This window comes from Solea solea, chromosome 7 (assembly GCF_958295425.1).
Source record: "Solea solea chromosome 7, fSolSol10.1, whole genome shotgun sequence".
Lineage (NCBI taxonomy): Eukaryota > Metazoa > Chordata > Actinopteri > Pleuronectiformes > Soleidae > Solea > Solea solea.
The window spans coordinates 18,431,784-18,456,801 of NC_081140.1; the positions used below are offsets into that span (position 1 = coordinate 18,431,784).

Genomic DNA, 25,018 nt, shown 5'->3' on the forward strand with positions numbered 1-25,018 from the left:
GTTCCCAGCGAGTCCACGTGTGTTATTGTTTGGTCCCTGTCATAAAGATGCAGCGAGGAAAGGACAACGGCACTTGTCCTCAGAGCCACTGTTATGTTGTGGCATAGTGTGGAAAAACACAATAGATTTTATTTTGTGCAAAACAATCTAGATCTTTGTGACGTAATATCTGTATTTTCTCCTGAACTTCTCTCGGCAGCTCCCTTGTCAAATTTTCAAAATAATTTCCGACTGCGTTCACGTGGAGACACAGTGTCCAGTGTCCTTCCTCCCACATGCTCCAGACAGGTGCCACTCCTGACTATCCAGACAATGTCCTGCTGCATTTTGTCATCTGTGGGGAAAATATCTTCTGGATGTTTTCTGGAGTTCGTGTCTGAAAACAGCACCAATATAAATCAGTTTTGTTTTGTTTCACTACCACCATTACACTGTGCAACCGGACTCGGCCAAAGAGTCCGTTGTGGTGTGTTTGTCTCCAAAGAACACAATACAACACATAATAGATGTACTGTAAAGGTCATCCACATCAGACTGTGTGCTGAGCTGTACAACTGACTGAGCAGCCTCACATTAAAGCCCTGAAGGAGATGAAAAGGAATATAACTGCCACAGGAAAAACATTCCCCAACAAAGCTTGTCTGATCCATCATTATGTTCTATTAACTTTCTCTCTTCCTGCTTTGCTGAAATTAGATGCTAACACAACATCTCTGGATTGTGTCTGCTGACGAGTCAAGGCTTGTCTTCTTATTTGTACCCGTCGGTAGAATTGTTTTGCATTCGTAAGCCTAACGTGTCTTTCACCAAACATCTTACAGACTGCACATAGTCGGCAATAATCACTTAATGATAATGAAAACATTATAGAAACGTTTTTTTTTTAGTTTGAATTTTAATAAATTAAATTACTGGTGAACAAGAGAAAACAGACAAACGTAGAGTGTATTCGAATTGTTTATGAGATTTTTCATATCCCACATTTTTTTTTAATTTGTAACATTTTCTCTTTTTTATTCTCACAATGTTTCTTTCTCACAGAGACAAACGTCTTTGGCCTTGTGATAGAACGTGGTTCTTCCCTGTTCGGTCACAGATAGACACAGACACTGTAGACACACCAACACGGTGGAGCTGGTCGAGTCTCGTCACCCGGTGGGACTGTGCTCTGAAAATCAAAAGACATTAACCAATTAGTGCTGATCGATCGTCACACAGCCACACAGGAAAGAGCCTGGCACAGAACATTGTTAGTGTGTGTCTCTAGGCCAATGGCCAGACCAGGAAAAGTATTCCTGCTGGCTCTATGCCAATGAAAACGCTGGAAGAACTCTTGACATTCTGCCGCTCTCCAATCCAAAGTGCCTCTGCTGCTGTAGCTAGGCAGAGCAGGCTGCGCGGGGAAATAAAAGGCAGGGATGGAGGGATAGAGTGGGATGAGAAGAGGAGAGAGAGAGAGGAGGGTGGGAAGAACAGAGGGCTGTGAAAGCAGGTGTCATTGTGGGCTGCAGAGGGCAGCAGGTAATCTCACTGAGATAAGCAGTAGCGTGACAGCCTACCTTTAATTCCCCACGGGAGGCGGTAATGTGGAGTTGTCACCGGCTTGGTTCTCCTCATCCCCCGAGCAGCACATTCATATAAAGGAGTCATGGGATGCATTTGGATTGGGAGAGATGGAAGTGAGAGAGGAAAGAATGAAGCCGACAAAGGCAGAGAGGGAGCGCGTGTCTCGGCTGCTCTCCGCACTCCACACGCATTCATGAACACATCCACGCGCACAGATCACAGCAACACGGCCGCATATGCACAGCACGGTAATCACGATAAGGAGAGCAAATATCAGCGTGGGCCACTGGATGTATGTAGTTGGAAGAAGGGAATGAAAAAGAGGGAGTAAGAAAAGGAGGCGATATCTTAGATATTACACCTATCCAGGGGAGTGTTCAGTGGAGCAGGCATTATGAGAGTATAAATTACATTCCCTCCTTCTCCCCTTGGGCTGCTGGATGAATATAATCAACCACAGCAGCGCCGAGCACCCAGACACACAGCTCACTGTCTGTAGACACAAGCAGAATATTCAATAGAGAGCCATGGCGTGTGTGTTGATATTTATTTTAAACACGTGTCCCCAGTTGTGTATCGACACCGATTCAGTTTTCCAGATGGTTCTTTTCTGAAATTATGTTCAGTCAAATATTGACAAATAACTTATTTGTCTCAATTGAGTGAAATCAATAGTGAGTCACCAGCAGGCCCTGTAAAGCATCTGGTATCAGATGAGGCAGCTTTCAAAGGGGGACGAGTGCGTGGATCTCAAAACTCCCTGAAAGCTCAGACGCAAGAGTGCAGCAGCACTTCAGGTAGAAGGGAAACAGCAGGATTTTTTTCCTCTGGGGGGATGAGTGGATGTGATCTTCACAATCACAATCACTGCTGGTCAAAATAATTGGATCAGATTTCAGAAAGAGGAAAAAACAAAGCATGATGCAAACCAATATCAAACATGTGCCGACGTGTGACCAGAATGTAAGTGAGGGATGCAAATGTATGTCACACGTGATCCTTTCAGCCTTGCGGACTTATTTTAAGATAAAAGAATAAAAAAGTGAAATAGATGAGTGTGATTTTCCTAAAAGACTATTATTACATCTACTCAAAAAAGTGGAATTGGGCCTTTCCTTGTTTCCTCTCTTAACTTTTTATTTCCTGTGTTAACGTTTACATAACTTTTATACAAAGAGATGAGGCGTGTTCTCAACCTCTATAGTTTCATTTGTTTTACGATCAGACCTTTTTAATGTTATTAAAATGAACGTTCCCTTCTGCGGTTGAACACTACAGTATAGCTGAAACAATTGGTCTTTAATCTTATCACTTGATTTCTTTGAAATAGTCATGAAAGATGGCATTTCTGAAGTATGAGCATATGTTACATTTCTTTGACCTTGTGTGGTTATAAACTTAATAACTGTGCGTTATTAAGTTTAGTATGACCAAATGGTATAACCTAACGATTAATTAAGCAAATGAATAATCAAAATAATCATTCATTCCAGCCATACTAAACACTCAAACATAGTCAGTGAGTAAAGTGTTCAAATCTTTGTGGGAACAGTGCATGATTCTCTCGTGTCTCTCTGTTTCACTGTTGGCAGATAAGCATCTAATCCTCTACTGTGTTTGTCAGTGGGATCTTGAGAAAAAAGGAGAAGGGAGCAAACATGCAGCTCGTACCACAAAGAGTTAAAGAAAGTTATTCCTCTTTGTGACAAATCCACTGGCCCATTATGTCAGGGATGTTAGGTCAGTTCCTGCTAAATGGGAGGGCAGCACCTTGAGTTAAGGTTCATTGCTTCTTTACATCAGGACACAATTAAGACAAGCATTATTCTAATGTGATTCCTCTGTCTCTATCTTTCATACTCCTTGTCTCCTCCTCCTCCTCCTCCTCCTCCTCCTCTTGTCCTTTCACCAAACCAGGGCCGATGCTCGCGGGAGAACTGCAAGTACCTCCATCCTCCTCCTCACCTAAAGACCCAGCTGGAGATCAATGGAAGGAACAACCTCATCCAGCAGAAAAATATGGCGATGCTGGCCCAGCAGATGCAGCTCGCTAATGCCATGATGCCGGGCACACAGCTACAGCCAGTGGTGAGGGGACACACGCAAATTCACACCTAAAGACACATCCCTAAGAAAAAGCCACAGATGTGCACCTTTTTACTGTGTGTACAAAAACATAACACACATTTGAAGGAGTTTCATTTCATTTCATCATGAGTTCAATCACCATAAATCAATAGGGCTGAAACAATTACTCGATTAATCGATTATTAATCGATTATTAAATCAATCGTCAACTATTTTGATAATTGATTAATCGTTTTGATTGTTTTTTCATGATTAAAACAAGATTTCTGATCGTTTCAGCTTCTTTAATGTGAATATGTTCTGGTTTCTTTGCTCCATACAACAAAGAAATCATTCATATTATGAATTCATAATATTCATTCATTATTATATTCATGTTAATTTAATACGCTTTCTTACAAAAACAGGGCCCAAAATAGAATCACTGCTTTCATGCTGCCATCAATATCATTTCCATGTTACCATGACCACATACTGTACCACACATAAACATGCAGTAAACGACACATCTGAAATTATTGCACTTCTTTATTCTTTATTTAAGTTCAAATAAATTGTTCAATCCCTTTGCTTGAGACCCAGTAAAGCTCAAAATGATTCCTGTCTTTCCCTTTGCTTCCTCTGTGGAGTTTGTTTGTCTAAAATAATCTCAAATCTGTATTTAAAAGAGCTTTAACACACACACACACACATGCACAGTGTGTGTACACTTAGCCATTGGCTTATAGGGAAGAGGGGCTGTGTCGAGCGGCCCATTGAGATGAACTGAGCAAAGCATGAAAGCTTTTAAAGAAGAAATAGATCTCCCTGAGACTGCAAAGCCTTCTCTTTCTTTTTATGTCATGGGAAGAGAGAGTACGCGAGAGGAGGGGGGAGACAGGCTGACAGAGAAGGACACAGCAGAAGAAGAAAGGGATGGCTGAGTGAAGCAGGGGGAGATAAATGGACAGAGTAGAGACAGGTAGGTAAAGTAAAAAAGATAGGACGTCAGCAGTGAGGAGAAATGGCTTTAGGCCTGCACTACAAAGAAAAGTGTGGAGAACAGAACCATGTTGTCTGCAAAGGGAACAAACAGAAAGACAGGGTACGAGTCTTTCCAGGAATCAAACTCTCTTCCTCCATCCTTCCCTTGTGTCCTCAGCGTGGTTTCCTGCCCCCATCCTCAGCATGTCTACCACATTTTATCTGCGGCTCTCTCACATTTCTTTTTTTTTTTTTTTTTTGTCTTCCGCCTTCCAGCATCCTCCAAGTGCGTAGGAAAGTGATTTCATTTCACGCATGGAAATGTGCAGCGGGTGAAGTAATTAGGGTCCATTACAGCTGGCTGTGAGTGATGGTGCTCATGATGCTTTTTATTACAGAGTCAACGTCAGCGGACGGCCCACGTTACAATTATATCTATCTATAGTACTGTATCCTCACTCAAGGGAAGAGCATTCTAGTTTTGTCAAAGTTGAATGGACAGATTTTCGGCTTAAACTTGTCATTAGGATGTCAAAACTGATTGCATGGTGTAAATGTGATAGAAAAAGGACACCGTCCATGCTTGCTTATATTGTTCCCGTAAAAGCCCCGCTTTCACTATGTTATTCTCTTGGCGACCGGGATGTGGTTTTTGCAGAAAAATGTCCACTCGGTTTACAGGCTTCTGACTTTTCTTTTTTCCCTCCTGCTGCTTCATTCTAACGTTTACGCTTCTCACATTTTCCCTGCTTACTCACCAACCCTCCTAGTGCGAAGTCAGATAATCAGGGAACAGAGTAGGAATGAAAATGTCTCTGTTCTCCAAATTGCACGAGCCAGTAACCCATCAAAATAGTTTTTGAAGCTCTTGTTTTAAGGTCAAAGGTTGTATAGTGTTGCTTTAAAGGTAGGGTTGGAGCTCCTGGTAAAGCGGTTGGAGCAGGCTACGTTACCTACTGGTCCAGTAGAAACAGAGGCACCATGGCATCACTTTGCAGTTGCAGCACCGATGTTCACTCTGGTCTTTGGCTCTGCGGCAGCCTTTTTCTTGGCAGTAGCCTTCCCAAAGAAACGTCTTTTGTTTGCAACCAACACCTGTTGTTGGCACCTTTTCTGTCACAACGTTGCTTCAACTGTCTCATTGGATTTAACGAGTCAGCATAAGCTCTGGCATGGCCTTCTGATGACAAAAGAGGGGTAGGCGCATAATGATTTAGTTACAATTGGGGTGTGAAGAGGATTTTAAGCAATACAATAAATCGAAATCTACATCTAAAATGCTCCTTCCTTTAAGGCGAGGGGTCAAACACACAAGACTAAAAAAACTAAAGTGAATACAATATATCCTCGTGCTCCGTTAAACATTTTAATTATTGAGGCCATTTGACATCAGATCAAGAAAAATGTCATTACATTACTTTAAACATAAATAATAAATATGTCCAAATCATGATGATTTGACTTTTAAGAAGTCTGTTTGCAAAGAAATGATAGTTTTTTCATTTGAAGTGAATTTCTGCAACACTGAAGCATTCCACTATAATGCTGTTTTGTCACAAATTGAATCTTAAATCACAGAATTGCTGTGTCCTACGACTGGATGTTGTGCTTGGTCATATTGCGATTCATTACTGTGGAGTCATCCCATTGATTTTGATCTTTCGGCTTAAAAATAAAAGTTAATTTAGTTGCATAACATTAACATGTGGGGAGGTTATTTATAGATATTTAAGATAATTAAGAATAAAAAAATAAAAATTCAATTTGCTATTCTAAATTGGATTCAGACAAAGTGAGTAAAAGTAAGAGGAAGTTCTTGTGAGAATGAGAGCTACACAAACACGATCTCTGCTGTGATACAAATTGCTGACAGGAGGCGTGCAGAGACTTTTCTGTTCCTACTGTGTAAATATGCTCAATTTAAGATAATTGTTTTCTTTCTGGTGTGACTGTGATTTACCGCAAGAGTCTGCGTTGTGATATCTTTGAGAGCATTTCCACACCAAGTGAAGTGAGGTTCAGAAGAGGCCCAAAGCTAGAGCGCACGCTTTTTTTTTGCAGGATGACATCACTGCATTGTTCAAACCTCAGGACTGTGAGTCTTCTCAGTGACATCATACCATCCCTGTTATGTGAGCGCCACGAGCGAGATGCGTCTGCAGGGAATCTTGTGATAGGACATGATTTCTCAGATGTTACAAAAGGCAGCATGAGCAGAATTACAAAGTTCACAATGTTGTGAGTCATCCCAGAACAGCCATGAGGTATTTGGAGGAATGTAGATATTCAGCTGTGGCTGATGCTGTTCTATTACTCATATTGTTGTGTCGGCAGGGGCTGAAGAAACAATTCTCGGACTGGGACTAAGGTCAAAACTTGCAGTGTGCTATGTCAACTCACATCATTTTTTTTCTCTTTCAAATCTTCTGTGTAGCGTCTCCTTCTCCCTCACATACACACACAGCGTGACATCCCTCATCCTTATTACTCTTGTCTTAACGATCTCTGGTGTATAAAGTGTGTGAAGTAGGCAACGCCTCTTGTAGAGCCCAGGCTTTATACTATTTGTGTTAGAGCAATGAAAGAAAAGCAGCTCTCAAACATTCTTTTATATCAGATGTAAATACAATAATAGTCTCTTTTTTTTGTCTTTTCTCTGTCTGTCCACAATGGCCTTTGATTAATGTGCACGTCTCCTATTTCATTGAATACAGTCATATAACTCCAAGTGTTTATTCGAGCAGAAGTAACATTATACTAACCGGTAGATGTAATCAAATATTTACCATCTTTATAGATATATAGACTCTGTAAGAAATCTTATTTCTCATTTCACTTCACAGCCGATGTTTTCAGTCACACCCAGCCTTGCAACCAACGCCAATGCTGCTGCTGCTGCTGCGGCGGCCGCCGCGTTTAACCCCTACCTTGGCCCCATGTCGCCCGGCCTGATGCCCGGAGACATGTTGCCCAGTGCCCCCGTACTGGTCACCAGCAACCACAACGTCCCCGTTGCTGCTGCTGCCGCTGCACAGAAACTCATGAGGACAGACAGACTGGAGGTGAGAGACGCACACTTTCACAAAATATGAGCAACATAAATACACACACACACACATATGCAGAGATGAGCGGATTTGCATAATCATTTTTGTCACTTTCATATCAGTTACAAATTAAAAGAGAGATTAACAAAACTCTAGTAAACACTGCAGCCACTGTTTACCATCTATGCAAACAGATTGGGCTTTGAAATAGAGGCCGTGCCAGCTTGAATATTAAAGGCACCAGTTTCCTCGACACTCTCTCTTTGCCCACTTTAATTATGTATCTGGTAAATCGTTCCTGTTACAGTAACTACATAGCATTACCATAATACAGTCATTACCCAAACCTGAGCAAAGAGACGGGGACGTTAATCAGAGTCTCTCCACAAACATTCACACTGTCGATGTTGCGGTCGGTCAACAGGCGGCAACAGGAAGCGTGTTTGGCGCAACCCTCTAGTTACAAGGAGCCAGTGTGTAATTTCCAGAAAAATCTTTAATTGTCTTATGAAAACAATCAGTCATGAAACTTGATGAGTGCTGCTCCTCTAGCTGTGTTCAGATAATCATTACTTGGACAGTAAGTCAATCTCATCCATTATGTGGACCCACCCGGGAAACAGTGGCAGCAGAATAATGGGGAAATCGTTGGAAGCAGACAGGAGGCGTGCAAGAACATTAGGAGGGTTACAGTTAAAACGTAACATGGTGTAGCTCGGTAATGAATGGAGGCGAGGCCAAGGAAGTCCCTTAGTCCGATTGACAAGTGGGCAACATGCAGGGAGAAGTAAAGGGAAAGGGACATAGGAAAGGAGATGGAGGAGGAGATAGGGAATCAATTTGTCGACCTGTTATGGTCATGAATGGAGAGGTTGGGACATCCGGAGACAAAGACAGACAAAAGACAAAGTGGTGATTGAATTTCATAGAAGAGTCGTGACTGGTGTGAAAAGGTAACAGACGAAGTTTATTTTTTCATTAATAGACGAACATGTGGGTCTAATTTGGTGACAGAAAATCATTTTCAGGACCCAGGATTGAAAGTTTTAGTCCAGTAAACACATAAAATTATCCTTTTTTCGCAGTTGTCTTCCTTCTACTGTATGAGCCCATTCCAGTGGTCAGCGCTGCCTGCGTGCACGAGTGCAGCTCTTTGATTGGAAGAAGCCGCGTCCTAGCCTAATTTCTCAGAAACTAGGTTTGCTAAAAATATCTTTGAGAAAAGGGCCGGCCGTATTTTAGTTTCTAGTGTGTCATTCAAAATAAACATAGCTGAGATTCTGTGGGCTGACACACATACCAGTCTGTAGATATGTTGCCGTCTGTTTCCTTGAGGCTGAGAGAAATTCCTATTTTAGAAGACAAATCTCCCGACTGTTTTCCTGAGAAATATTTCCCCGTCTGTCTGTCCGTCCGTCCGTCTGTCTCAGTTTGGTATGAAGCAGCAAACGCTGCAGTGTTTCAGCACACACAGAATGGTATGATGCTTACCTGCAACAATGGTGATGTAAATGGCCCAGAGGGATGGTTACCATGGGGACAGAAATATGATTAGCAGGCCTTTTATGTGTTTGTCCAACTAAGCACTTTGACTGGGTTAGCTCTCTCTAATGCAGGATTAGAGCTGCTGCTCAGAGAGACACACCTGGTTCACGGAACCATTTAGTTTTTCCCTTTCTTTGTTTTATTTTCTGTGCCAGCCACCCTCACTTGATCCCCATCTCTATGTCCTTTATTCATCAACCACTCTCTCCCTTGTTTCCTCCCTCCCTCCCTCCCTTACCTGCTTCTCCAACATCTGCCTGACAACAAGGCAGCTTGATTTTTTTCTTCTTCTTTTAATAAGACCAGTAGCAGCAGCGGTAATGGTAGGAGTGATGTGTGTGTGTGTCTCTGTGTGTGTGTGTGAACAGATGAGAGCATGTCAGAGCCACATGAGAGGAAGAAGAGACCAGCAGAGAGATAGAATCCTGCTCCATCGCTCTCAGAACAGTGATTGTGGATGATGAGCTGTCATGACAGGAGTCAGAGCAGCAGTGGTTTGTAGATAACTGCCCTGATGGCCTTTTGTTTGGGAGCTGGTCCAACATGAATCAAAGCCTTTATGCACGCAGACAGTGCGACTGGTAAATGGCTTGTTCTATCACAATAATTGATGACTGATAGATCCACACAGGATAGAGTGATATTATGTTTCATTTGTGCCGGACTGGACGGAGTCGTCGGTCGCTGACTGCTACTTAAATGAAGCTGTTTGTGCTGCTTTTTTAGGTGTTCACAATTAATTCTGTAGTGTGTGTGTGTGTGTGTGTGACTGTTGTTGATTACGTCAGCTGCAGCCTCCCACCCCCCCGAGAGTAACCCAGCCTCTTATTTCCCATGAGCCTCGCTGAGCTGTACATTCAGGCTGAGGCAATCACTATCCCGATGTTGTTCATTCATGCAGGTGCTGCCCCCTTCTGTCCCACAGCAGAAGGAATATAAACGCAGCTCATTTGAATAATGGTTGTAAAGTTAGAGTGATTGATGTGTCTGTGAACACTGGTTACAGTCTGTTCTGCGTATCAATCAGTAGAAATGGCCAAAGCTTGGCATCAAGATTAGTTATCACTGTCTGGTGAAATAATCAAACAATGGCTGCACAGATGGATTGCTTCATTACATGTGAAGTAAAGCAAACACTAACTTTATGTTGTGTGAGGTGGTTTTTCTTCTTCTTCTTCTTCCTGTACAGTAATGAGTGTATTTTAAACAGAATAACTGAGGTAATGTGCACATGTGTGTCCCAGGTTTGTCGAGAATACCAGCGGGGCAACTGCACACGCGGGGAGAACGACTGTCGCTTCGCCCACCCGGCGGACAGCACTATGATCGACACCAACGACAACACAGTCACTGTGTGCATGGACTACATTAAGGGCCGCTGCTCGAGGGAGAAGTGCAAGTACTTCCACCCTCCGGTTCACCTGCAGGCCAAGATCAAAGCCGCCCAACACCAAGTCAACCAGGCTGCAGCTGCTGCAGCTATGGTAGGTACATCCGTCTGCAGATGGAGCACTTAAAAGTTTGGTGGCAGTTGAAAAAGAAAAAGAAAACCTGGAGTAGAATATATTTGTTTATTCCAAAAAATGAGGAGACAGTCCTGGTTTGACGTTTTGAACCAAAACAAAGCTCATCTAAAGTTAATGGTGGCTCATAAACATGAACTGGGCATTTCTCTGATAGATTGAATACATACTATATCCACTACCAACACTGTCTCAGTCAACATTCTCTACTTTTTTTGCTGCTTTTACTCAAGCTCTCGCGCACATTTCCGTCTCCACTGTTCCTGCTCCCCTCAGCTCTGACTCAGTGTGCTTTGTTAGCAGCAGGCTGCAGGGATCACCGTCTCCTGCTCCGTCTTATTTTGCTGCTTTGTTAGACATAAATGTTGCTGTTGTTCACAGTCAGTAATATAATGCATTGTAAATAACTGTTACTTCTATTCATGTTTCTGTAATCTGTAGAAAAAGGACACAATTAGGTTTTCCTCAGGCAAATAATCTAGGCGGAAGTAGTAGGTAATCTAGAGAGGACGGCAAGATTCATTTCACCTTTAAATCATTCCCTGAAGTGGTTAGGGTTAGGGTAAGGGTATAATGGGGTAAAAGCTATATTTACTGATATATTTTCAATACATTTAAAAATTTTACATTTAACATGTAGAAATTCAAGTGTATTTAACACATGAAATAGATTTGACTTAAAGCAGTCATGATTAATCTTAAATACCTTATTGATTGGGTAGCTATAGCTGGCTCAAACAAAAGCATGTGAACGACAGCAATAAATCAGTTTGGCCCTTGTATAATGTTATAAAGACGTGCTGTGGTAGAACTAAGTATGAACAATATGAACATATTTCCGTCTACTTCTGATCATTATTACACACTTTAATTAAATCTAAATCTAAACAAATCTTCGTGGACCACGACACTATTGACCTCAATAATGTTTTGCCTCATTTTTCTCTTAACAATTAATCATGTGAAAGGTCATAATTGTCTTCAGTAACCCTGCAGCCATTAATGTGCATGCCCTGGTCTTGTTATTGTTGTTTATTGCATTCCAATGATTTGTTTTTTTTATTTGTTTGTTTGTTGTTATTGTTTCTTTCTTTTCACCAACCCACACTGCACTGCTGCCTCCATGATGCACCTCCGCTTGCTGGTTTATGTTATTGCGCTTGAACCCCATTGGCCCATTGCCATCATGTGCTCGCTGCCTGCTAATTAAGACTCAGTCGGCTGACAAATCACTGAAGCGACCCCTCGACGCAACTATTGACCTGGTACTATGACTATTACTCTTCACCTTTTAGCTCAGCATGTAGCTGAATAGATACAGTGTCTTATTCCTCATTTATTATCTACTGAATGGTCCGAACTGTGGAAACACTGGTGGGTGATGAACTGATTGCAGCTTGTAGCAGAAGCTGATCATTTTGACTCTTTATTTAAAACACCAGGGACCAAAAATGAAAAAATAAAAAAATAAAGAGCAGGGAACATGTTTTCCCTTTCAACTGTCATTTCATCACCTTAAGTGTACAACAAAAGCAATTTAAAGGAGGCATGAGAGTGAAGTATAGTTAGATAATGAGGTGTGGTCATGTTTGCATGGTTCAGTCACTTCCCATAATGCATGTGTATTTGGCAAAGAGGTGTCACATCAGTCTTAACATGGCTTGTTCTGTCGTGTGCTAAGTACTATTATCATGGAGTGGCAGTGCAGCTTTTCCTAACTACATCATTTCTGTTGCTGGTCCAGCAGTTAGTATAATAACTTCTATTATAGTGACGTTTCTTTTACTGTACTGTTTAAACTCGTATCATAAGGTTGATGAAATTGAGCTGAGAACATGCCACAGTTTGTCAGCTAGTACCACTGTGCCGTCTGGCTCTTACAGAGAAAGTGTAGTCCACTGCTTGTTTGCCAGTGTTAGTGAAAGCTGTCTGGAAGAGCAACTTAATCTAATGAAATTCTTTGTTCTCTCTGCCCTGAATGTCACTGCCGCCGTTCCTTTGATTTCCCTCACTTCCCATCCCTTTATTTTGGTGTCATCCCCTCATCAGGGGCTCCCTCCCGTCTTGCCTCCGTTACCAAAGAGACCTGCACTTGAAAAAGCCAACGGTGCCACCACGATGTTCAACGCTGGCGTATTCCAGTACCAACAGGCCCTGGCCAACATGCAGTTTCAGCAGCAGACTGCCTTCATACCATCAGGTAAGACCTGAACTCTCATTTAACCATGTTTGTGGGACTTACTCCATCACTCGTCACTGTCAACTGACCTGTAGTCTCTGTCATTATGTTGTCGCATCAGCTGTGAATGACTGTGTGTTTCCTCTGTTGGTGAAGAGATAGAAAAACTTGCATGGACACATAATTGTACAATTGTTCACAGCATGGATGTTTAGGTTGTGATGGTTCTAAACAACTTTCGTAACAACATTTCGTCACAAAGCATTGAGTGGATTCTGTAGCGTCTATAACAACAGTCAGTATAGTGGTAATATCAGTATTATACTGGCTTAATTTAAAGGTAGGTTTGTAGATCCTGAATTCAAAAGTCCAAGCCCCTTTCTTCAGACATCCCTCCGAAGCTACGCCTCCAGAGCACAGGAACGCACAACAAACTCGACTCGACTTGTGTCACCCAGCGTTATCCCTTCACTGCACACAGGAAGTGACTTGCTTACTTACGAGACTGGCAAAGGCAAGTCTCGTAATTAGGTGCAAGACTGTGCTGTGAAAAAACTGGGGATGTTCATCAGCTAAATGACACTAGCAACCGTGTAGTGAAGAGGTGACATCACCTCAGCATGTGTCATGTCGGGACACTGGTATATTTCTCGGTCATTATACAGAATTCCTCAGGATGGTGACAGAAATAAATTAAAAGAATTTCCAAACACTTTTAATTACTTTATTTAGTGGACCTGACAAGTGTCTGAGGAGCTTGTTGTCAGGTCTCAGCAGTTAGTACATCCTGACAGGCAACATCCAGGGCCTCAAAAAGTCAGCCAGATAAAAACTCAGCATTTACTATCAACTCAATTTTATTCACATCCTTCCATTTATGGGAAATGACATCAGATGATCCAGTTCAGAAAGAGGGCTTTTATTTATTGTGAGTGAGTTTGTACACACACAGTCTCTTTAACACTCTTTCTCTGGCCGCTGCACAGTCGCCTCACACTGTGTCACTGCGACAGCTTAAGAATAGCCTGCCATCGACATGCTCAGATCCTTGTACGCTTGGCGCTATGCGACTGACAGGTCACTGTAACGCTCTCCGAGGATTCTGAAAACAGGTCGCTCTAGACCACCACAGTTCAAACAGCTGCTGTGCTGAGAACAGGGGAAGTGGCCCCTCTGGTAGAGGCTTGAAGAGATTTCCTCAGGAAAATGTTACAGACTTTTTAAATCAAGTGACAAGTTGCCCCCTGGTGGCTGACCGCTGCATCTGTCACTTTTCAAACTGGAAAATTGAATTCTGTTTCTAGTACACAGTCTATAATCACATCTCTCGTCACTCACAGTTGTCATGCATGTCCTTCCTTTTGTGTGCAGTACGTGTGGTTGCAGCAACTGTCATGTTTTATAATAGCAATGATTACTTGTTTTTGTTTATTTTCAATCACCAGTAATAATCAATATCCTGATTTTGAGCTGTTGTATTCGTGTAAAGTGATTAACGTATGCAGAGCACAGTTTGAATTCAGTATTGTCTGACTTTATAACACTAATTGTAATGGGTTTTCTTCTCCTCCTCCCTACTGCCCTCCACTCCTTGTTGCAATGCATGATGGACAGGCTCGATATTGTGCATGACACCTGCAACAAGTGTTGGTAGGTGCCAGCTTTTACTTACTGATTATTCTTTGTGGCTCACATTTCATTCAACTCACTCTCTCATCATGTGAGCACATTCACTTTGGGATTTTAATGTCTTTTATTATGTTCTGCACAACATATTTGTCTGTCTGTCACCTATTGCTTGTTGCAATTCATATCCCCCGCGATCACTGTCTCATGACACTTCCACCCTAAGCTTCCTCATCACCTCATTGTATATTATCTTGTTATACTTGCTATATGAACATGAGGAGTTATTATTTGCTAGTGTTAATAGCGATAAAGTAGTCGTATTATACTGTTTTTTTTAGAAACTTTCTACGGTAACTAGTCATTATAAAAAATATGCTTTTTATTTTACTTCCAATAAGTTTCCTTACGCCCTGAAGAATCCCACTGATGATTTTCCTGTGTTAAATATATCACAGAGAGGAAGGATTAGACTTTTTGATCTCGTGTTTATTAGCCCTCTGTAGACGTGTTGACACATAAGCTGCTTTCAGTCGTCTCCTCTGGTTCAACTGCCTGTGTGATCTTTCCCCCCAAAGTACCCATGATGCACGGTGCTACTCCAGCCACTGTGTCTGCAGCCACCACATCTGCCGCAAGTGTTCCCTTTGCAACCGCAACAGCCAATCAGGTTTGCTCCTCCCCTGCCCTCTCTCGCTCTCTCTCTTTTCACTCTCTGTTAGTTTATGTGTTTTATAGTTTGCATCGTGCCTGAAATCTGTCACATTCAGACCTTTTTGGATGATTATAATGCTTATTTTAATCATTAAATTAAGTTGACGTTGGTGTTTTGTCCTCATTTCAGCAAACGTCTCCCTCTCTCCCTCTCTCCTTCCCTGTCTTTCTCCCTCTCAATCAGATTCCAATAATATCTGCAGACCATCTGACGAGTCACAAGTATGTGACCCAGATGTAGGAGTCTCATTCTGAACAGTATGTACCGCTCAGCTTTCCAACACATCACACACGTTGGTGCCAACATTTTTCTCTTCCAGCTGTTCCAACGTGACGGAGTTGCACTTCTTTTTTTACAACCATATTTTTAGTTTAGTCTTTTTTATTCATTCTCATTGTTTCACTTGAACAGGACGTAAAGGAATAGTTTGGCATTTTTTGGCAAATACACATTCACTTTCTTATTAGATAATGAATGTAAAAGAGGAGATTAACACTGTTGTTAAATATGAAGCTGTTTTTTTCTCTCAGTTCAAATTCAAGTTAGACTTAAATGGGAATTCTAGGGTTTTTTACGACCTGGGCCCTGTGTTTATAAATGTGGGTGAATAGTACTTACAAAAAGTTTCACATTGGTCCAGTAGATCACCTCGGGCAGCAATGGCTGCAGAGTAATCTCACGGAGTTGAGTTATCTCCATAAAAAGTGCTTATTTTTGCCAATAAACAGCTCGGAATGTTATCGAAAGAGTCTGGCGACACTCCTCTGTGACTCGCAGCGATGTTTCCGCTCGGCTGTGATGCGTTCACTGATGCTCGTATAATCCACTCACTCTCACTCTCCTCTCACAGCAGCCACGCATACGTATACATGGCCCTGCCTCTAACAATCTGGCTTTGTCCAAATATTAATACCGCTCTTGAGTTTACCTAACATATTTACATGCATCTAATTTAATAAGACTTTGAGTGACACTACTGCTCCAGTAATGTTTAAGATGTCCCCATCAGTCTAGTGTCACCAGACTCTGTGTTATTAAGGATGACACTTTTATCTTTTTTCTGTTCTGAAACACAACATTGACAAGAATAACATCTGTGAGATTCATCAGCTCACATTCAACAAAATCATAAGAAAAAGTGACGTCATTCACCAAAGTACAGACTCTGAGACATTTTCCAAGCCTATTAGAATTAGAGCTGCGACTAATGATTATTTTCATAATCGATTAATCGTTTGGTCCATAAAATATCAGAAAACCTTATAAAATGTTGATCGATGTTCGTCAAACCTGGAAATGAAAATGTTCTCAAATGTCTTGTTGTATCCACAAACCAAAATGATTCATTTTGAATGATTTCTTTCTTATCCAGAGCAAAGAAATGAAGAAAATACTCACATTTGAGAAGCTTTAACAATCGGAAATCTTGTTTTAATCCATTATCAAAAGTTGTCGATTAATTTAGTAATCGATGAATTGCTTCAGCTCTAATTAGAATCTCAAGCTATTTGTTCAAAATCATTGTCAGGATTGACTTGTAACTCGCTGTGTGTCTTGTGTTGTGAACTTCTTTCCAGGTGGGAGTGGAGCGTCAAGTCCAAGATTAGCAGTTACCCTTCATGCCTGTAACATCTAAATCTGCATGTTAACGTAGGCGGCAGAGTTTGTCGGGATCTATTTCTTGTGTATTTCATTGCACACTATTTACAAAACAATGGAAGAGAGCATCATTTGCATTTACAGACTGCCTTTCGCTCAGTAGAGGCTACTTACCTTTATCCACCGGACACACTCTGAATGTGAAAATGAGATAAACGTGTGGAGCAGTCGTCAAAAAAAAACAAAACAGCGACCGCTCGATTGGTACGTCCATTGACCAAGAATCATGACTGATGGTGTTTGTTTGTTCACTGATTGTTGGTCTTTGACCTAAAATGTGTTCATTTGTTTACACAGAGGTGCACCTTGTATTTCAGTTGAGGTAAAAAAAAAGAAAAAGAAACAAATAATGCGACTGAATCACATATGCATGTACACACGATTCTTTAGTTTTTTTCTTCCTGACTTTCTTTGTTAAACCAATGATAAGGGAAATGACACGAGTGCACTCAGAGGCAGAATAGCAACTGAATGTGTGTGAGGTGACTTTTGGAAACCTTTCCGTCTTTCAAGCACATGTCTTTAAACTCGCTAGCGTCCCTGTAAAGTGCCATCCATCTCAAAGTACGCGAAAGGCATTGGAGCAGTGTTACAAACTCCCTTTAACATGTTTCCTCTCATGGACGCCATGTCACGTCTCGTGTCATTACCTGTGATTCCAAATATCACCACTGCTGATCAGATTATCTTCCCCAGATTGAATGCTTTACTCAAATCTTCTACTGAATGAAAAGCTTTTTTCTTTTATTCTTCGAGTTTCACGTCGATGTCGGTTGTTCAGACATAAAAAAAAAAGGGCGGGAGCGGATATGTCCGTGTCTGTTTAGTTGATGGCGACTATGATCTTAACTTATATGATGAATAGCTTTGACAGAACACAGCGATCGGTCGGGATGCAAACTGCTGAGGGAGAGCGGAGTCAAGAATCTACACTTATGTGATTCGTTTGACCGGATTTGTGTTCATTTGTTTGGTTCTGCATATTTTAGGGCAGGTTGTGAAAGGTAGATTTGGTGTAGTGTATATACAGTAGAGTCTGGCATATTTAAGAAAATGTGTTAAATACATCTACCTGAGAACTGTTAGTCAGCCAAAGGCTTTTTTGTGTGTGTGTGTGTGTGTGTGTGTCTCTGTTACTCGATGTTGTGCGTATCATTTTTAAAAACACGTGGGCCTCGTGAGTGAGCCCAAAGAAATAAGGACTGAGTGTTTAGAGTAGTGTTTTTTTTGTTTGTTTTACGTGCGTGTTTTTGTTCCGAGTGTTGTTCAGGCGTAATTTAATTGGTGGGTAGCGCAGGGAAACGTGGTAAGATACATAAACGATTGTATTACTCATCCAAAGCCTTAGAATGTACCATCGGGTCAGCACAATGCAACATGACATTTGAAATCATTCAGTTGCCTAATCCACGTCATATTAACACACACACACACACACACATACACAGAGCACTATGTAATTGTCACTTTTTTTTTTCGTCGTCAGTGTTTTCTTAACTTTATCAGACAAGGTGTGTTATATTACTTTATTTTGTTTGGATGACATTTAGTTTTTTAGGTCAGATTTTTAGTTTTGCTGATTATATTTATCTTTCTTATAATAATATAAGGTTTAAAAAAAAAGAGAGAAAAAAAAGGGTGTGTTTTTGTGTGCGTTTCCCCCCCATGCACAATGTTTCCTGACAATTCCATGTAAGGTTCATTTTTAGTATGATTATGATTGAAAACTCAGTATTTTCTATGTTATGCATATTGTTGAAGTGTATGCATTTTTTTTGTTCATTTTTTCTCTAGTCCGTGTTTGTGTTCTTTGAACAAAGATGTTTTATACGAGTATCTAAAAGTGATGAAATAATAGAACAGAGAGGCTAAGTGGTCACTGTGGCAGCCGTCGCCAATAATCCAGTCATATTTTAACGATTGTAAGGTTTGTAACTAGTCAAATAAGGGGGAAAAAAAAGACTCTTATTAAAAAAAGATGTTTAGAGTAAAGATGTTATTTTCTACTGTATCCATTTCAAATAGTAACTATTGTTTTAATATTTTTACTCTCCCTGGAAATTGGGCCATGTCGGAAAAACAAGCTGCATATTTGATCACTTTTTTCAGGGGCGTTGCTGGCGGGGGTTTGGGTGAACGTGGCGAGCGGGGAAGTGAGTCTGCACACTCGCCTCTTCCTCAGCCGGCCGCAAACAACCAGGGTGGGGGTGGGGAAATGTCGATAAAGGTGATAAAGTTGATAAAGGTTGACTTTTTTGCACTTCTGTACATAGTCAAAAAAGAGAGAATCGTGTATATTGAGATCTTATTTTGAATAAAAAAAAAAAACAATAATAATAATTGTGTCTATAACGACAACGGAATTTTGCTAGGATAACAAGAAAAAAAAAATCTTTTGAAAGGCTGAACAAAATTGCTTGCATCAAAAAGGGCACTGAGTTCTCACTCTCCTACCCATTTCAGACAAGGCCAAGTGTTGCTCTTGTTTTTTTGTCAGCAGCTTGTAGTTTGCCAGGAAACCAAACCGGAGGAGGCGTCCACTGACCTCCTGTGTAAAGGGCCTGACCGGGTTTGTCTGCTCCCCCAACCTGCCGTTACTGACAGGTGTGTGTGCGTGAGTGCGTGAGTGCATGAGTGCGTGCGTGCGTGTGTGTGTGTGTGTGTGTGTGTGTGTGTGTGCCCTCCCAGGTCCGACTACTCACAACATGTCCTGTCTCTTCACTTTACTCAGAGAGAAATGCATGTTCCAGGAAATACATGTACCTGTTTTAATAAAAAGTCACTTTAAAAAAGAAAGAAAAAAAAAAACCATGACGACACAATAAGAAAACATGTTACACACGGAGAGATGTATTTACAGTATACAATATTCTATCAATGTAATGGAATAAAACATACATATATATATAAATAAAAATACAAAAATAGAATAGTGGATTATTTAGAAGAAGAAGAAAAAAAAAAAAGATTCCTCAGAAATATACTCACTAAAAGTTTCACCATTTGGAGAGTTAATACACATGCAACACAAACACCATAGTTCTATAAATACGTTCTTTATGTTCATGTAAGCTGTGCTTCTAGTAGATGAAACTGACCAAACGGGAACGTTGTTCAACATCGGGCAGGGTTTAGTAGAACGTTACTTTAGTTGTGGTTTTTGGTCATAATCTTGTCACCTTTGTCATCGCTCATCTCCTACAAGCACGCATGCTTACGTTTATGATAAAATGTTTTTTTCTTTTCTTTTGTTTGTTGTTTGTTTTTCCTGCTTGTAGTGCTAATAATGATGTATTCTGTCTTCTGCTGCAGTTTGTTTCTGCTTGTTTTACCGTCCAGGCCCCCTGAAAGGATGTGCCAAAGTTTGCATGCCGGTCGCCTCCTCGGAGAAAACCAACCGATTGCCATAGTCTAAAGCCATAAAATATTATAATCTCATCAGAGTGAAATGTGAAGAGAAAGCAGAGATGAAGCAGAGGTGGGAACTGTTGAATGAATGCATTTGCTGAGGTTTTTATGAACAACAACAACATCACGTCACAATTAAAGTCGTGAGTGTTTGTAATGAAAACCTGTCGTGTGCCAATTTATGATGGATAAGAAGTAATAAGTAGGTTCTTGGCACATTTTTTCACGTGGCCTGTATTGCTATATTGATTCTTGCTGTTATGAATAAAAAAAAAAAAAAGGAATAAAAATTTACAAATGAACTGAACCAAAAAAAGAGTCTCCATATGATGTTTTTTAATAGCTCTTATATTTACAGACATTCTCTCTACTGTGATGAGACGACCTGCATATGAAATCATAGACAGGTAAACACACTCACACGATTCTTATTCAAATCAGATTAAGATTATATTTGATTTTAATGATCCCACACTACGAGAATTCACTATTATTTTATAGCATATACATGATGTGATTAGGCTACAATATTCTATATTTTTACAAAGTAAAATTATGACTAGAAATAAAACTACCATCCAAAAAGTAATCTAGATTATCTATAGATTACACACTATCATTTGTTCTAAAGGCATTTAGGTGCTACATTAAAGACGAGGGAGTTTGTTAAAGCAGGGGCCTCAAACTGAACCTGATCTTCTGGTCAGGTGAAAAACTGTTCAGTGATTAGAAATTAAGATTATAACTTGATAAAGCAATAATAATAGGAGGATATTGCACGTCATTTCTAAGTAAAAGTGTTTGTTTTCATATATAGTTTGCACAAAAAAAGAACAAGAACAGAAAAGAGAATAAAAAATTAATTCCTATGTAGATAATTTCAATTAAAATACTAGACGAGCTTATATATAATTAAATGTTGAATTGAATGCATTAAATAATGTGAATGTAGATGTAACAAACGATTTATATGTTGATTCTTTTCTAGATTAAACGAGTACTTGTTTGGACTAGTGTTTCCAAAATGATCCAGTTTTAATGATTTCATTTGTTATATAGAGCGAAACCAGGAAATATTCACATTAAGAAGCTGAAAAATGAGAAATTGTGTTTTGATTAATGAAAAAAAACAAAACCTCAAACTGTGTTTAATTTAGTCATCGATTAATAATCGAGTAATCGTTGCAGGCCTAAACCTAATGTATTATTGTATTATTATTATGAAAATATTGTTGACGGGCCAGTTTTCATTATAAATGTAAAATAGGTGTAGGGCCACGGGGCATCGACTGGGGGGGCCACACGTGGCCCGTGAGCTGTGAGTTTGAGACCTCTGCGTTAAAGGTAGAGTATTTTACTCCAATTCACTTCAAGTTCAGTCAGACAGGGCAGTTGGAGTCAGTCAGACTAGACTAAGATGTTACAGACAGAGTGTATTTTTAATGTTTCCACTGCGCTCACTGATGCTATTCATTAAAATCTAATTTTAGACATTTCTCCGCATCATGTCAACTTGTCCGACTCACTGAAGCCTCTAATTACAAGGGAAGGTTTTTTTACTGAGACAGATGAATGTGCCTTTTTTTCTCACAAACATATGGATACACTGATCAATCTGAAAGAAATTACAGCGGGGGCCTTTAATGCTGAGGAAGACTGTTTCATTCACCCAACTGTAGTTCAGAACCTGTTACTGTCTCTTGCAAGTCGGCACTTCACCCACTGGTGTCCTTTAACATTTACTCCACTACATTTCCTCTAACTATCTTTGTTACTCGCTACTACCTAATTAAATCAGAAGAGGAAGAGTTGGTCATGGTCTGTATTTATACAGAGCTTTTCTAGTCTTGATGACCTTTCATACTCTTCAACATGGGGTTAAGTGTCTTGCTCAAGGACTAGAGCCAGGAATTGAACCCACAACCCGCGCTACCATGGCTCGATCGTTACTCCTCACTTTTTTAATACTTTTACTTCTAAAACTTAAGTACATTTTATATCAAAAAATGATTTTTGGTACTTAAGTACATTAAATGTCATACACTTTAAGACTTTTACTTAAGTAATGTTGTGAAAAAGTGACCTCAAATTCTACCAAAGACACTTGTCCGTGTCCGATAAGACACTTGCACTTTTACTCAAGTATCCCTTTAAGGTACTTCATACAACACTGCCAAGTTTGAAGCCTTTTGAGCTGCTTGTAAAAGGTGTGATGTACAGTATGGCCACCAGAGAGCACCATCACCATGTGTGTGTGTCAACTGAGGCTTCATTCAAGTGATTATAGTTCCTACAGTGGATATTAACTTATTAACTCACTCATCTTCAACCGCTTTGTCACTGGTCACCCGTCCATCACAGTATCAACTCTATATTGTATATGTACATACATGCACACACACACACTCCACAGATGTGTGTAATGATGATATATTAAAATAGGCTGATGTCGAGCAGAATGAGATGAACAGCAAACTGAGTGACTTGAGTTGTTGTTGAAATGTTGACCAAACAGAAATTATCTGTCATTATCGTTCGTTTTTGCCTCAATTGCAGAAAATTGTGAGTGACTGTGGTTTTGTTCAGTCCACCGTTTCCCTTTTTTTAACTCTCTTTTATTCCACCAGGTCCCTTCGCCTTGTCTTCTCTCCTTCCGTTCCTTCCCTCCCCACTTTCTTCCCCTCTTTATTTCTCAGATCTCTGTTTCCTGCCTTCCCCTCGGTCGCTCTATGGTCACAGGCTTTGAAAGCAGACTGTGTGTCGTGTGGTGAGTTAATGAAGCAGTGCTGATCCAATAATGGCAGCCTCTGTCGCAGAGACAAAGACGGCAACTGACTAACGTGTGAGTGTGTGGGTGACTCTGGCTGAGAATGAAAACATTGGGACCCCCAGTCAAATTGTCTTGTGGTGGAAAGAAAGGACATTTTTATTGTGAGCTCTCAGGTGTGAGAGACCATGAACACACGATAAATGTCATTTAATGAGGAAAATACTGTGAAATACAAAATCGATCCAGACCGAACAGGGATGTGAGCCGTGTGCGCAATGATTGTCTTTGATGGGCGCTCGAGTTTACTGCTTTTCTCACAGTGACCCCAGCGTGGACCAACGCGCTGACCTCATTATGGATGCCATAATGAGAGAAGGAGGGAGGGAGGGAGAGAACGACAGCATAGAAGAGAAAGAAAGAGAGAGTGAGTCTTTAAATGACCGTGTGTGTGATGTGTGAAAATGTTGAGGGTGTAAAACTATGACGACGTGTCGACTTTAACTTCAGAGATTAAAGAAAACGGGCGTCATGGACAAAAGGAGGCAGACAGTTCATTGCCAGGTTGATGCATGATGATGATCCGACACCTGCACTACACCTTTATTTTATTTATCTCTATGTATACTTTATTGTGTCATACATTTCATTTATATCAGGGTGTGAGGAGGACACCTTTACTTCAAACCAATCATTTAATCACTGCGACTGGGACTGGAATCATTCTGCTGAGTCACCATTCCACTTTTACTGATGGCTGCATGAGTCCAATTTCCTCCAGACGTTTGTGTGTGTGTGTGTGTGTGTATCATTCAGGTGTATGTTACTACAGTGAAAGTGCTGGTGTGTGTGTGTTTACAGTAAATGTCTGGGAGTGTTTTCCTGTGCGGATGGAAAAACAGAGTGGTAGATCAGCAGCAGCAGCAGCAGCAGGTTACACTAATCACATCATCTCTTGGAAGAAGAGATGTATCGATCCAACCTGTTTGAATCCGTCACAGAATCAAACACCGACCATCTGCTGTGCTGACTGCTACAGGCCTGTCATTTTGCTGTGCTGTGATGGAATCATGCACACGAATCCTTTTCAAAGACACTTCAGTCTATATCGGTTACAGTTAAGCAAGTTATTATTTTATATATCTACTTACCCTGCACCTTACACTGTGAGCCAGCTCCAGTTATGGGTGTTGTTTACCTGATTCAAATAAATGGGTCATTACCAGGCTTTGTGCAGAGCTTGGTGAGGAGCAAACGTTCTATGAGTTACGGTCATGAGAAATGCACGTGCAGAAATGGTCACAGAAGGGTTTAAAGATTTCCCCTGACCATATTCCTGTTACTGTAGGAACAGTGGCGTGCAGACGGGGGGCCCCCCTGTTGCCCTAATGGACAAAAAACTCTGCAGCTTCTGAGCCGCTCACCTGCACCTCGTCTCCTGGTTTACTTCTTCTTTTTAGAAGTTGTCTGGTTTCAGGATCCACAGTCTACTCTGTGTGGTAATGACTCTTGCTTCTTGTTTTTGCCGTGGTTTATTTTTCCACTTCCTTAGAGCTCTGCCTGTAAGCCGTGCAGCTTCTGCCCCTTAATTGTGTTATTTCCTTTGGCTTGGTTTTGTTTATTTTATTCTAAATTGTCAAAAATGAGTTCCTCCTTACTGTCCAGGGTGTACCCCGCTTATCGCCATATGTCAGCTGGGATTGGCACGCATAGATGGTGGCTGGATGGGTGGGTAGTTCCTCCTTTTATCCAAAAACAATCTGGTTCTCCGCTCATTTCTGGGTTCAGTCAGCTCATCGTCGACAGTCATCACATGCTCTATAGTAAATGTCCGTCTCTGTGATATAAAGTGATGCTGTGCCGTAAAGGATGTCCCTTTACAGGTCTATACAGGTGTGTGAGAATGTGGGAAATGATACACGGTTGGTGCAC

The 25,018-nt window shown here is 40.8% G+C and overlaps 1 protein-coding gene across 13 annotated transcripts in view; it reads left to right on the forward strand.

Moving 5' to 3' along the window:
• Positions 1-20,632, forward strand: part of LOC131462130 (muscleblind-like protein 1) — an 87,974-nt gene extending 67,342 nt beyond the window's left edge. For 3 of the 13 annotated variants that reach the window (XM_058633098.1, XM_058633097.1, XM_058633096.1), the window contains 9 exons: positions 3,484-3,654; positions 7,461-7,679; positions 10,454-10,693; positions 11,944-11,997; positions 12,782-12,932; positions 14,526-14,561; positions 15,116-15,207; positions 15,382-15,509; positions 16,830-20,631. In XM_058633098.1, coding sequence (XP_058489081.1) covers positions 3,484-3,654; positions 7,461-7,679; positions 10,454-10,693; positions 11,944-11,997; positions 12,782-12,932; positions 14,526-14,561; positions 15,116-15,207; positions 15,382-15,492 — 1,074 coding nt within the window. In that variant the 3' untranslated portion in view covers positions 15,493-15,509; positions 16,830-20,631. Of the gene's footprint in view, positions 1-3,483; positions 3,655-7,460; positions 7,680-10,453; positions 10,694-11,943; positions 11,998-12,781; positions 12,933-14,525; positions 14,562-15,115; positions 15,208-15,381; positions 15,510-16,829 lie in introns of all 13 variants that reach the window. The other 10 variants (XM_058633099.1, XM_058633102.1, XM_058633100.1 and 7 more) reach the window with 10 other exon arrangements.
• Positions 20,633-25,018: the final 4,386 nt, after the last annotated feature.